This window comes from Leuresthes tenuis, unplaced genomic scaffold, assembly GCF_036924035.1.
Source record: "Leuresthes tenuis unplaced genomic scaffold, fLeuTen1.0.hap1 SCAF_24, whole genome shotgun sequence".
Taxonomy (NCBI): Eukaryota; Metazoa; Chordata; class Actinopteri; order Atheriniformes; family Atherinopsidae; genus Leuresthes; species Leuresthes tenuis.
The window spans coordinates 25,710,950-25,726,587 of NW_027325378.1; the positions used below are offsets into that span (position 1 = coordinate 25,710,950).

Consider the following 15,638-nt stretch of genomic DNA (forward strand, 5'->3'; position numbering starts at 1 on the left):
GAGGCTTGATCTTTGCAGCAGTTGCCGTCAATTAGCTCATTCTTCTTCCAGAGCTCAGATTTCAGACATATTTTTTTGTAATTGTGAATCAGCAAGAATACAATCCACATATTTTTTAAAGATAACCTTGTTTGCTGGTTTGAATATATAAAATATCAAATGAAAAACTGCAAAAGTGTTCAAAGAAATAATTTTAAAAAATACATTGTATATATTGTTGGTGCCCCATGTGGCGGCTATATATTTTTCTGGCTACAGAGTCCTATGTATTACAAAACAGCTAAATTAACATCTGAAATGACAAATAACAGACTTACAACATTGCTGAACTTCTTAAATTATGTATTTATTAAAACATTATATATTCATTCATTGAATTGGTGAAGTTAAAAACAAGTTCACATTGCAAGTTTAGCTTTTGCAATTAAGAGATTTATAAACCTGTGTGACAATATGTAAAACATGGCATTCTTTCAGCTGCTCCAAGTTAGTCTAAACCCCGATGGCAAGGTGGAGTACTGGGCTTGAAAAACAATGTAGACCTGGTGGGAAGAGGCTGTAAATGGAGCAATGTTGGTTTCCTAAACAAACAACACAAAGAGAAAAATCCAGAACATACAATAATGTTATTGCTGTAAATGGTGGATACAATATTTGTACAGAAAATAAAACATGTATAGATTAAATTCAAGTTGTTTTTGATCAAACACAAATTCACACATCAATTAGTTAGACTTGTAAAAAAATATCTAAAGTAGTTGTTACTATATACTTCAAGTACAAAGGGCACTGTACACATACTTGACACACAAGGGTTGTCCCTTTTTCCAAAAATCCATTTTCCAATTCCACCCCATAATCTGAAATACACAGCTTCTCAGGATATTTGGTGCTGTAATTGTCCTCTTAGGAAAGCTTTTCTTGCAAGTGTCCTCGATTTTCACAGCAACATATCAAACATGACATTGGCTTATTTTGCTAAGAGGCTACGGTGGCATTCATGATGCCGAGCTGATATGTCCATATGACTACCGGATCACAAGGCAAACTAATTCCAAGTGTCTAATGTATCTTTCTATACAGCCTATCATTTGAAGCACTTACAGACTATTTGGATTTCAACAGGCTATGCATTAAAATGTTCTATTGAGGAATTTGTGTGGTAATTACTATTGCCTTACAGCAAGAATGTTTCCGGTTAGTAGTTTGGCTGATTTTCTGTCTGGAACACTTTCCTTGTGCACGCAAGGGTTCTCTCTGGGTACTCTGAATTCATCCCGTACCCCCAAAACATGCATACTAGATTAATTGGTGATTCTAAATTGAACATAAGACTGAATGTTAGTCGGCTTGGTTGTCTGGTTTATCTCTGTGTTGCCCCTGTGAGAGAATGGCAACCTGTCCAGGTTTTATCCTGCGCCTTGTCCAGCGGTTAACTTGGATAGGCTTTACCATTTATGACCCTGCATATGATAAAGCAGGTTTGGGAAATTAATGAATTAACAGGTTTCTGACATCCAAAGTTTCACCAGAATTCAACTTTGAGATACATAAGACTGTAATTGATCAGTGCTCCAGGGTCAAACATTTTTAGTATACTCTTAGATCCTTTTTGATACAGTAACCTCATATTATCTCAAAGCACTTCTTGTTATGATTGATAATTCTTAGTTGAATGAATGACTGCTACCTACTTCTTAAGACTGAAGCAACCTAAACCCTAACATTCTCACTGTGCTTTACCATCTTTTTTAACTTGCTTTTGTTTTTGTGTTTGCTTGTTGATGTGTTTTGGTTTTTTTTGCCAAGGAACCTTTCATGGAGGTGAATTGTAAATGCTAAGAATTCAAAGTCAGGAGTGTTTTAATTGTTATGGATGTGTGATGGAGAAACCAGCATTTGAGTGGCTGAAGACATTTGAAGGCCACCATTAGTATTATAGGAGGCCATAGGCCACCAAATAATGTTTTGTTTCTGATTACAGGTAGTAATGGTGAGTAGTGGAAAAAAGTAGAACCCACAGTGATATATGAGAAATTACACCTGCTAGAGGAAGACTATAACTGCTTAACTTAATGTATATGTAACAGACACAATTTTCTTTAGTTACATACCATTCCACAGTAAGGTCCAACAGGTAATGAGGAAGTGTCTGGGCCATCATACAACTTCAAGAAGTTGTTCTGACAATCTCCTGGGTCATCAATGCTGATCTGGGCAAAGGTGACGGTTACCATGTGACCTCTAGGAGCTATGATGTTCCACTCACAGTGAGAAACGTTGGGATAGGTTCCTGGGTAGTTGGGGCTTGAGAATGAACCATGGTCTCCATAAAGGGTACCACCACAACCTTGTACAAAAATGTATAAAACAAGACTTAAGCAAAGCAGGTGTACAATTTTGGAAATAATGTACAGTGTTAACTCCTGCCAAGCAGTATAAGTACAGGCAGTTTATTTCTAAGCTTAAAAAACAAGAACTGGTTCCACATAAATGCTGCTCTGGCCAGTCTATCAGAAGTCTTCAAAGCGGAATCGATAATGGTGTCAGTATATCGATTGCTATCGCTAGTATTACACATGAAAAACATGAATAAGATTAAACTAAAATAAGATTAAATATATAAAAAACATACTATCTTTCTGTAATTGTCATACTGTGTAAAAAAAAATTACACTTTTCTACGATCAGACAGACACTTTCCATGTAAATGTGTACACAGACATCCATTAAACTGAATTGAACTGAAATATATCTAACCAATCCCCAAAAGTAAACTATATAGTTTCAGCATAAATCATTTAGATAAACTGATATAAATAAGAAGAAAGACAGATACATAGACATCTATGAATATACTGATGGAAAGTTGGAAGTCTTGCATAGATAGTAAGACATGGGGGAAATCTCCAGAGATTGCCATGAATGCATAGAAAAGAAATAAGCTGATGATGTCACTTGTAACATTGGCAGGTAACACAGGTGACCTCCACAGACAACATGGAAACTCACAGTCAAAAGTATTGATATTCAGGATGCGGAGACTTTCCTTTTAAAGAAGCTTGAACTGAACACTGTTAACATGCCCTATTGTCTTTAATACACATAACACAGAATCCATGATTTCCAAAAAGATCATTAAATTTTTATTAATCTGAACTCAGAATTGTTTTCTGCTTTGCCTGAGTTAATTTTGAATTAGCTTTGACCCAGAGAAGACAGCAACAATGCTGCACCATGTTCTCATATGACCTATTTTTGGAGCTTTAACCTGCATTTGTGGACAGCAGGGTATACTGTCTTCACTGATAATGATTTATCAAGGTTTTGAACTTCTGAGGCACTTCTCACTGGATGAAAAATGGCTTCTCCTGAATCCGATATTCTGCTGGATTGTTGGCTTGATTGTTGGATACTCTCCCAGGGAGGCTGAGAAGTATGATCCCCCTGTAGTGGGAACACAGCCTCTGATCCCCCTTCATTGCACCAGAGATTTTTATGCAATGTTGCATGTGTGCCAATCACAGTGCCCTACAGTTTCCAGGGTGTTGAGCTCAGGGGCAATCTCATCCAGGGCTGGGGCCCTGCTGCCATGGGAGCCCCCTCCAAACACTATTATGTGTGCATACACTCCATTTCAGTTGTAAGGCTTTACATATCACATCAGATAAAAAAGAAGATAAGAAAGAAAGAATATTACCTAGTCCTAGCCCTTGCCAGATTTTAAAGTTAAGCAAATGAACAGCAACTCAGGGTACACTACGTTATATTATCACTTTTGGAACAAAAACTGACTCAGAATGCACAAAAAGTGTGTAAAAAACTAAGTACACCTCATTATTCAACAGCATGTACAGCCACCTTTAGCAGAGAAAACCTTTCAGTGACAGAAATAATATTAGTAGTATTGACTAAAATCCTGAAATTTACAAAAACTAAAAGTGAAAACTAAATAAACTAAGGAACAAATAAAAAAGGTACCAAAGGAATCCCATCTCCTGACCTTGTCATCGAGATGGATTTTTAGATGAACTGAATAAGTGAAACTCTGATTTCAAACTTCAAATCAAATCGAAAGGCAAGTCAGTTTAATATGCGTTGCCATAAGCACTTATACACCTCATACCATCATTTTAACCATCGTAACCCGTTGCTGTCCCTGGACAGGGTTAACATAAGGGACAGGTTGCTATGCGCCGGCAGCAAGTCTGTGTAGCTCTGAATTTTGTTTGTCGTTTTTTATAATTATATATAATTATATATAATTTTAATTATAATTTTTTTAATTATAATTTTAATTTTAATCTAAACATTTTGAAGGATTTTTAGTTATCTGTTTTTCATGTACATTTCATTTTATTTTCATTTTTTGACAATGAGCACTGCTACCAGTAGAGCAGTGTACACAATAGAAGAACTGTCAGCACTGTCAAGGATAAGACGCGGAATTAAACATCCAATTCCAACTGAGCTAAGAAAGCTGTACCGTGTATGCAGAGCTGGAGCAAAACTAAAGGCAAAGAGGGACAACAGGAGGTGGAGGTAAAAGCATTTTCTGCCCTCTGTGATGATGGGAAACGCTAACTCGCTACCAAATAAGCGTGATGACCTAGAGGCACTTGTGCGGAATCAACAGCTGTATAAGAAGAGCAGTTTGGTCTGTCTGTCTGTCTGAGTCCTGGCTGAAGAACAACACACTAGACTCATGTCGACCCAGCTGGTCAAGGCGGATGGCCACCTTTCCTGAGTCTGGTTGTGCCAGAGGTTTCTTCCTGTTAAAAGGGAGTCGTCCTTTCCACAGTCGCCACAGGCATGCTCAGGACGGGAGATTGGACTGAAGGCAGGTTTCGGTGCAATCTGTTGGTTTCCTTAGCTAGGATATTGTTTTTTGAATTGGCTCTATATGAATGAATTGGATTATTTTTAAATGAATTAATTGGATTTCATTGGATTATGATTACAATGAATTTAATTCCAATTGACTTGAATTGGACTATATTATTTAAGTGCCTTGAGATGACAATTGTTGTAATTTGGCGCTATATAAATAAAACTGAACTGAATTGAATTGAATGTGTGGACATACCCGGCTTCACAGCCATACGAGCGGATCGTGACCTGAGTACAAGCGGAAAGGTGGAGATATTATCCTGTTTATTTATTCAGAGATGGGTTAACCCCCACAATGTGACCGTTAAGGAGAGGGTATGCTGTCCAGACATTGAACTACTGTCAGTTGGTTTCCATACGTTCTATGCACCCAGAGAGTTCCCATATACAGTCGTCATCATTCTTTACATTCCACCGAGGGCGGCACCTACAACGGTGTATGACATCATCCATGACGCCGTTGCCAGGATACAGGCCCAGCATCCTGAGGCATTCATTGCAATCACAGGGGATTCCAACCAAATCTTTCTATCCTCCTGCCTGGTTGGCTTTGTATGTGGACTGTCCAACACGTGGAGAAAGGACATTAGATCTGTTCTATGCTAACGTGAAGGCTTACAGGACAATGTCTCTTCCACCACTGGGTAGATTTGATCACAGCATGGTCTATCTACAGCCCACATACAGACCTTGTGTAAAAAAAAAACTTCCTGTTACTATCAGATCTTTCAGGAAGTGGTCACCAGAGGCTAGTGATACATTGAGAGACTGCTGTACCAGCTGCACCAGTAGTACAGACTGGGCTGTACTGCTGGAGGAGGAAGAAATGGACATTGACATGGACAGGAGCGTCAGCACCATCATAGACTACATTAACTTCTGTGATTCCAGTGAGGACTGTAAGGTGCTATGCGAATAATAAACCATGGATCATCAGTGACATCAAAGGCCTCCTGAACCAGAAAAAGAGGGCGTTCCAGAATGGGGATGGAGAAAGGCAGTGTTGTGTACAACAAGAGCTTAAAAAGACACTATGTCAAGCTAAGGTGGAGTAAAAGAAAAAGGTAGAGAGACAGCTTGAGAACAATAACACCAAGGAGGTGTGGAGGGGCATGAGGACCATCACTGGATAATGACTGAAGAATTCTCAGTCTGTGTAAGGTGATGTGGACAGAGCCAACACAGTTCAATCAATATTACAACAGGTTTGATAGGGTGGCTTTTTCCACCTCTGCTACTGCTCCTTCCACACCCGCCACTTCAGCTACTTCCTCTAAACTGCTTCCACTGCCCAGCTGTACTTCCACCTCAATGGCAACTTGCATCGCCAAGCCTCCTTGTCCGTCTAACTGCACCTCCACCTCTGCAGCAACTTTCACCAACAGGCTTCTTCTGTCCAGCTGTACCTCCACCTCAACGGCAGCTTCCACTGCCAGGCCTCTTAAGCCCAGCTACATCTCCACCTCTGCGGCAGCTTCCACCACCAAGACGACTGAGCCCAGCTACACCTTCACATCTGTGGCTACTCCCACCGCCTGGCCTCCTCTGTCCAGCTGCACCCCCACCTCTGCAGCAACTCACACCACTAGCCCTCCTCTGTCAAGCTGCACCCCCACCCATATCTCTATGATTGATAGCAACATCACTCCTGTCGCCATCTGTCTGCTACAAACTGGGCGGCTCCCTCAGTCCCTAACTATAGAGGAGCTCAGGAGACTTCAGTCAGGGAGGGCTGCAGGCCCAGGTGAAGTCTGTCCAAAGCTTCTGAGGGACATTGCTGGTCAACTAGCAGTCCCTCTTCAGAGGCTCTTCAATATGAGCCTTAAGATTGAAAAAGTCCCGGTGCCGTGGAAAACTTCTTGTCTCATACTGGTGCCCAAATTAGGACAACCGGTGGAGCTGAATGACTACAGACTGGTGGCTTTGACATCTCATATCATGAAGACGCCGCATGCAAAAACAGTCATAATGCTCGGGCCTTGTTCGCTACAGTTGACAGGCTAACAAACCCTCCTGTGTCAGTGGCAACTGAACTTCATTCCACCCTGGCCTGCAATGACTTTGCCAAATTCTTCGCAGACCAAGTCCAAAATATTAGACAAGCAGTTGGTACATCAGCAGCAGGTTCAGCATATATACTGTGTCCACCAAAAATCAGTTTAAACACCATGACACTGTTTCAACCCGTTAACAGTAAAGACCTGGAGGACATCTTACATCAGCTGAATTCCTCCTCTTGCTATTTAGACATCCTGCCAACAGGTTTTTTCAAAGGGGTCTCAAAGATTTTGGAGTCAGACCTGTTACTGGTCGTGAACTTGTCCTTAATGTCAGGTGTGTTTCCAGAGCCACTAAAAACAGCTGTAATTAAACCTCTGCTGAAGAAGGACAATCTTGACAAGACACAAATGAACAACTACAGGCCCATCTCAAATCTCCCGTTTTTAAGTAGGATCATTGAAAATGCGTTTTTTCAACAGCTTAATTACTTTTTAACACAAAACAACTGCTATGATACCTTCCAGTCAGGCTTTAGACAGCACCACAGCACTGAGACTGCTCTGACCAAAGTGTTTAATGACATATGTCTGAATACAGACGGTGGAAAAATGTCAGTCTTAGTTTTACTGTATCTCAGTGCTGCTTTTGATACAGTTGACCACAATATATTACTCAAACGACTGGAGAACTGGACGGGTCTTTCCAGAACTGTACTAAACTGGTTCAAAACATACTTAGAGAACAGGAAGTACTTTGTGTCAATAGGTAACTTTACATCTGAGCAGACAACAATCACATGTGGAGTTCCCCAAGGTTCCATCCCGGGACCTCTTCTGTTTAACATCTACATGCTCCCACTGGCACAGATTATAAAAAAAAAATAAATAAATAAACTACCATAGCTATGCAGATGACACTCAGATACATATTACAATGTCACCAGGAGACAGAGGCCCTGTACAGGCCCTTGGTAAATGCATTGAGGAGATTAATGACTGGATGTGCCACAACTTTTCCCCAGCTAAACAAAAACAAAACTGAGGTAATTGTCTTTGGAGCCAAAGATAAACGATTGCAGGTCACCACAGAGCTTCAATCTATACACATAAAAACTACCAACCAGGCCAGAAATCTGGGTGTAGTGATGGACTCAGACCTAAATTTGGAAAAACACATTAAGGCAATAACAAAGTCAGCCTACTATCACCTTAAGAATATATCAAGGTTAAAAGATCTGATGTCTCAGCAGGACCTGGAAAAACTAGTCCATGCATTTATCTTTAGTAGGCTTGATTACAGATGGCATCAGACCCCTGATGTCATCTGAATCTGTTTTTTTTTTTAAATCAGGTCCCAGAGTCAGAACCAGATATGGAGAAGCTCCATTTAGTTTCTATGCTCCGCATGTCTAGTACAAACTCCCAGAAAGCCTCAGATCAGCCGAAAGACTCAATGTATTTAAGTCCAGTTTGAAGACACATCTATTTTCAGCTGCATTTGAATAACGCTTGAATAAGCTTGAGTTTCAAAACAGAATCATATTTTAACTCCTGATTTTATCTGTCATATATATAATTTTAATAAGATTTTATCCATTGTTCTTATTTCTTTCTTTTGTTTAAATTTTAAATCATGCTTTTTATTTCCTCTGTTTTAATGTCTCTGTAAAGCACTTTGAATCACCTTGTCATTGAATTGTGGTATACAAATAAACTTGCCTTGCCTTGCGCCTTGCATGAGATTGCAGGTTGCTGGGGATCTTGACCCCCTCTAGTTTGCCTACCAGAAACACATAGGAGTGGAAGACACAAATCTGTACATGCTGCATCGGGCATATGCTTATCTGGATGTGCCTGGTTCATATGTGAGAATAATGTTCTTTGACTTCTCCAGTGCCTTCAACACCATACGGCCTCCAATACTGAAAGACAAGGTTCTAGGTATGGGTGAGGCCCCCTCCCTGTCATTGTGGATTATGGACTATTTGACTGCCAGACCACAGTATGTCAGGATGGGGAGATGTGTTTGTGGAACACTAGAATGCAGTACTGGGGCTCCGCAGAGTACCGTTTTGACTCCTTTTCTTTTCACCCTGTACACATCAGACTTCAGGTACAACTCAGAGTCCTGCCACAAACAGAAGTATTCTGAGGATACGGCTGTTGTGGCATGTGTGCGCAGTGGACAGGAGAAGGAGTACAGGGATCTTGTGGGGTCATTCAATGGCTGGACCAAAAATAACTGTTTGCTCATGAACACTACCAAAACCAGAGAGCTGGCGATGGACTTCAGGAGATCTAAAACTCCATGCCAATCAGTCTGCATTGATGGAGAGAAGATACAGACTGTTGAGGCCTGCAAATACCTCGGGGTGGTGCTGGATTATAAACTGGAGTGGTCTGCCAATATAGAAGCAGTGTACAGGAGGGGCCAGAGCCGTCTTTTCTTTCTGAGACGGCTCAGGTCCTTCCATGTCTGCAGTGACATGATGTGCATGTTTTATCACACTGTCATTGAGAGTGCATTGTTCTATGCTTTTGTCTGCTGGGGGAGTTGCACTACAGACAAAAATTGTAGGCCCCCTGACAAACTGGTGAAAAAGGCCAGCTCTGTAGTAGGCAGAAGACTAGACCCTCTCAGTGCTGTGGTAGAGCAATGGATGAGGTGGAAATTATATTCTGTCTTGAAAAATAACATCCTCTCCACAGCATCCTGGCAGGACAGAGGAGCTGCTGCAGTGAGAGGCTCACCTCACAGTGCTGCAGGATTGAGAGGTTCAGGAGGTCCTTTATCCCCACAGCCATAAAGCTTTATAACAGTGACTGCTGACATGTTCTTCTCACATTTATTTATTTAGTCATTTATTGTTATTATGATTATTATTATTGTTGTTGTTCTAATATACAGTCATTGTAATTATCAAAACTTTTTTGATCTACTTGACTAATTTGGATTTCCCCTACTGGGAGATGAATAAAGTATTTTTCTATTTTTATTCTAATCTAAGGCTTCTCCTTTTGTACAGTAATGTCTGACGAGATATTTGGGGGCTGAGCGGCGAACCTGCGAAGACACCCATTGTTACTGTAGCTTTTCCTATTATTGGGGGCTGAGCAGCGAAGCTTTTAAGTGCATTCAGCTGTATAACTTTGGACTTATAGATCCAAATTTCACAAATGAGCTACCATTGGAATCCTTGGATCATGACGAGTCCAACCCTATTTCGTCAATATCTGCCAAATTTGATTTTCTGCCATTTTGAGTATTTGCAAAAACCTTCAAAAAGCATTTCAGGTCACACAGATTGTCCGACTAAACTTGGCGATGATGACGCCAAACAGGAAGTGAGGCCATTTCTCTGTGATGTATTGATGTATCGATTCCAAAGTTGGTGTATGGACTCATGAGGCCTGTCTGAAATTAATTAATTGGATTTCATTGTATTATGATTACAATGAATTGAACTCCAATTGGCTTGAATTGGACTATTTAAATGCCTTGAGATGACATTTGTTGTAATTTGGCGCTATACAAATAAAATTGAATTGAATCATGCAAGTCAAATCCCGTATGCATGTTTATTAATAAAACAATCAAAAGCAGCGACGGCCGGATGTTTTGTTTGTGTTGGACAGACAGATCACCCTACATTAGCCTCTCGGCGGCTAAATGTTTTGCTGGATAGCTGCCACCACAAATACTGTTAAGTCCCTCTGGGCCTTAGACCCATGGCGGATTAATCATATTGGCAATTGTGGAATTGCCCAGGGCAGTGAGGGCATAAGCAAAATATCAGGTTATCTCGCTTATATCTTGAATATGTCACGTATGTCCGCCGGAGTCGTTGGGCTGCAACTGTATAGGTGCAGCCCAACGACTCCATGAGCTGTACAGAATCTCTGCCCATGGCTGCCTGTGACTGTGACCATGAGCTGTGACCTTCTCCTCATTGGTCAGCCCGTATGAGACGGGTCAAAGGTGACGCCAAACAGAAATTAAAAAAGGAGAAGTACCTCAGAAACACAGAAAATTAGTATAAAAAAGTATATACAAAAAATAGGTAATTTCGTTACTCCAGTAAATGTTACCAACTGTTCTGCTAAGGCAGCTTCCGTCAACGAGTACAGCTCGGCTCAGCTTCCAGATCCAATAATACCCAACTGCAGCCACTGCAGCCGCTACAAACCACGTCCCATGCAAACTACGCCCACACAAACCACGCCCCTGTAACCCATGCCTGCGTTGCAAGACGAGACGGCAATGGCCCTTCAGGTAAGACACATTTAATTTTTACATTTTGGGAAGATGTTGACGTTTAATGTAACATTTAAGACATCTTTTGCTTGGCAGAAAGAGCAGTTATGACTGTTTATCAAAGACAGCGGACTCCATTTGTAAAAAAACACACAAAGACATTTCTTCAAACTTAAGACATTTAATGTGTGAATCAACTGTTAAAGTTGTTAAAATTGCTCCCATTATATCTTTGTTTCCCTTTTGTTTTACATTCTAAGTGCCATGGGCCTCTACAGCCACCAGGGGGCGTGGTTTGTAGGGGGCGTGATTTGTAGCAGCTCTGGCTTGGCTCTGGCTGCAGCTATACCTTACTCTCCAGATCGGCTCCGGGTCTTTTGTCTGTTCATTATGTCACACAATATGATTGGCAGTACGCTTGAATGGGAGTACATTGTGATCGTATTTTAGGATGTATTTCCTACAAAATTGTGTTTACCACACATTGACCATCACTGTATGTGTATACAACTGAAAATTAGCTTAAAGAAATGGCATCTATACATCTATCTATCTTGAAAGTCGAACGCAATGTAGTTTGTCCGAGTGGCGTTGCTGTCGATCGCGTATTGTGTGACATAATCAGCAGACAAAGGCCACCGAGCCAATCTGGAAGCCGAACCGATCTGGTACCTACACACATAGACATATATACATAGACGCCGCATCAACTGTGGAAGGGCGTGCCTAAAGTGCCGCCATCTTGGTACAGGGCTAGCAGAGGCAGTGGTGCATGAACTTAGGAAGCAAAGAGATACCCCTTAATCTTAAAGTAGTAAAGTAAATTTTGCACCGATTTTCAAATGTATTGATTTGATAAAAACGTGACATGATACAGGGTGCTTGGATATTTTAAAAATGCTGGTTTTCTTCCAGGGGACTTGCCACATCATTTCTCTGAAACTGAACCTCATTCTAATGTTGTGAGTATTTGCATGTAATATTTTTCAAATACATGAGAGCATCAAGTCTGATCAAGCATCTGGTCATATTAAAACCTGTATCGCATTTACTCTCTGCCACTCAATTTAGACACACTGAAATACACGAGTACACATTAAAACATACTGTAGTGTTATTTCCCTGTCACTTAGACGTAGACAGCTTAGCTCATATCCAGAGTGCAAACAGTAGGACTGAGGGATGAAATTAAGAATGTGGGCAAGCTACATCAGTAAGTGATAAAGATCACTTTATATTTCCATCCCTGCTTCTCCCACTGTTCTAAGGCCAGACTTTCTGAAGTTCTGGCAAGAGTGGAGAGTCTGGAGCGCTAGCATAGCATGCTCCAGGAGTGATGGGCAAAGAAAAATGTGAACGCTCTTCTGGAGGATCTGAGGGAGGAAAACCAGGCTTGAATGCTACTCGGGTAAAATGGAAGTACTAATTTGAATATTTTATATAGGTTCTTTAAATCAAGACCTGAACACACCGGAACGTTTTCTGTGTTATTTTTGTTCTATCTATGTTTGTCTGTCATGTCTGACGTTTGACAAACAAACCTCGTGAAAATAGCTTGACAACTGAGTGATTTATGATCACTTTTATAGTGCAGAAACACCATTCCTCCATAGATGTAATGTACGGTAGGAGCAAGTGGCACTATACCAAGATGGCCGTCTTGTGCGCACCCTCCTCTTGTGAGCGGCAGCAGTCAATGCGGTGTCTATGCATATAGGTCTATGCCTACACCGGCGGTAGCTCATGTCCACAGTTCGGAGAGCGAAAAGCCCCCAGCATTTTCAACGGACGGTATGGATTCTGCTGCGAGTGCGACCGTTGAGGGAAGCGGTGATGGGCCTCGAGTCTCAGCGCCATCTGAGCAGCTTGTCGAGTCTGCAAATTGCCCCTGTACCTCAACACCTACTACTTCTTGAGGATCCTGCACTGTGGGGGCCAGTTACGGAGCAGCTCCGGGAAGAGGCGATCTACCGGGGGCCTGCAGTTTTCCAGAACTGGGTTGCCAAGTATCCAGCATCGGTAAGGGAGTCCGGACTTTTGGAATTTTATTTGAGAGGGAAAGAGCTGCTAAGCTGTGCTCCACTTATCCGACAGATCTGGATGGTTCCTTGTCAGACGAACTTATTCGGCTCAAGCACTTTGTGCAAAATGAGACTTCACCTGTACAGCTGCTGCCTTGAGAGACATGAACTTAAGACAACATTTCCAAATGTTTATGTTGTATTAAGACTGTTTTTAACCTTGCCTTTGTCTGACTGTGAGGATGAGAGGTCGTTTTCTGTTTTGAAACGAGTTAGAACCACAATGTGAAAGACGTGGCTCTCTGCACTTTCTCTCTTGGCCATCGAACATGAACTTGTTAGTGCCCTTGATTTCGAAGATATTGTACACCAGTTTGCACATTCAAAGTCCAGAAAAATGCCAGTGTAAGATGTGTTTGCCAAATGAAATCAAGAATTTGAAATTTAAACACTTCCCCATTATTTAGGATTAAAATTGTGTATTTTGACAGATTATGGAGCATTTCTTTTTTGTCTTGTCTTATTGAGAGAAACTGACAGATTTCCAAATGTTTATCTTCCATTAAAATGTTTAACCCTTGCCTGTTTTGTTCAGTTGTGATGTGATAGGTTGTTTTCTTTTTTAAAACAAGTTAAAATTATACAGATGATACTGAATTTTATTTATTTTCTCCTTGTGGTGGCTCCATGAAAATGCTGTAAATTGCTTATTGTTGTTGAGGCAGATTTCAAAATGTTTGCATTGCACTATAACTTGATTGTCGTTGTCTTGTCTGTGGACTTCCTCTATGATGGCTCTATCAGTTCAATACATTTGTGTTGGGAATAGGTGTTATTTAATAAATATTGGATGCTTTCAAAGTGGTTGCATCCTTCTTTATGTAGTGGGTCAATTTTGCCAGATTATATTGATGCTGATGTGTTTTATTTTCATAACATCATATGTGTGAGTGGCCTTGACAAGAGGACATAGAGGTACATTTGTAGTTTTATGGGCATTTGCACATCTGTACATCAAAATGCACTTGATGACAGTTAGTTATTGAAGTATTGAGTACATTTATATTACTGTAATTTATTCTGTATTTTGCCAGATTATGGTGATCCTGGAGTCGTCCAGTAATTTCAGCTGAGTCCAGTTACAACTGTTCAGCTACATACTCACCCATTTGTTTGATAGTATTTGGAGTATTTGCTAGTATATATATATATAGTAAGTTGCTTTTTAGTCACTGGCCAGCGGTGCTGGCCCACCTGCCTGCTCCACCTGTTGGCGTTCTACTTTGCAATTGTTGGCGCCCCAGGGGTGCGCGTCGCTCTGCTAAGTGCAGATATCCGCTATGTGAATTATGGATATCAGTAACTGAATTACGAGATCAGTGATTAGCAGTAATTCCAGTTTGAGATACCTTTTTAATTGAGGTGAATTAAAGATATCTTGAACTGGAATATCTTAAACTGGAAAATAAACTCCTCAAACCCAGTGACAACATCTCCAATAGCGTGCTGTCACCTCTCATCTCTAAACCCACCTCAACTCCAATGATCTCTGTGAAACATTTCAGCCTCAAAGTCACCAATGACCTCCTTCTCTCCACAGATTCCGGCCACCTCAGCATTCTCCTTCTCCTCAACCTCACTGCAGCCTTTGACATCATCAGTCCCACCATTCTTCTCTCCCACCTAGAATCCTCCCTCAACATCACTGGTACCACTCTCTCCTGGTTACATTCATATCTCACTAACAGACAACAATTCATCAGCATCAATAACTGCACCTCCTCCACTGCTCTCTGTCACAAAGCGTCCCCCAGGGTTCAGTGCTTGGTCCTCTACTCTTCATCCTCTACATGCTCCCCCTCGGTAACATCATCTGCCGCCATGGTCTCCACTTCCACTGCTATGCTGACGATGTCCAGCTCTACATCTCCACCAAATCCATCACCACTGTAACTCACTCCACCTTGACCAACTGCTTCACTGAAATAAAATCATGGATGCACTCAAACTTCCTCAAACTCAACTGTGACAAATCAGACATCATTGGTCCCAAATCAAAACCGCCCACAACTTCAGTCTCACCACTGACAACACAACTTTGTTCCCCTCCACTCACATCCGCAACCTCGGAGTCATCTTTGACAATAACCTCTCCTTTGAACACCATGCCAACCATATCACAAGAATGGCCTTCTTCCACCTGAAAAATGTTGTCCATCTCTGCCCATCACTCCCCTCATCTGCCGCTGAAACTCTCATCCAAGCCTTCATCACATCAAGACTTGATTACTGTAACAGCATTCTTTACGGTTCATCATCCAAAGTTCTCAATAAACTCCAGCACATACAAAACTCTGCTGCTCGCCTGCTCACCCACATCCGCTTCCGTGACCACATCACCCCAGTCCTCCAGAAGCTCAACTGGCTCCCTGTCCCTAAACACATCCATTTCAAAGTTCTCCTCCTTACCCA

The 15,638-nt window shown here is 41.3% G+C and overlaps 1 protein-coding gene across 1 annotated transcript in view; it reads right to left on the reverse strand.

Annotated features, from left to right (window-relative positions):
* Positions 1-436: 436 nt before the first annotated feature.
* The window catches only part of cubn (cubilin (intrinsic factor-cobalamin receptor)), a 219,538-nt gene continuing 204,336 nt past the window's right edge, over positions 437-15,638 (reverse strand). The window contains exons 66-67 of the mRNA XM_072378302.1: positions 2,115-2,350; positions 437-581 (exon numbers count right to left, since the gene is read on the reverse strand). Of these exons, the coding sequence (XP_072234403.1) occupies positions 474-581; positions 2,115-2,350 (344 nt within the window). The 3' untranslated portion in view covers positions 437-473. The remainder of the gene's footprint in view (positions 582-2,114; positions 2,351-15,638) is intronic.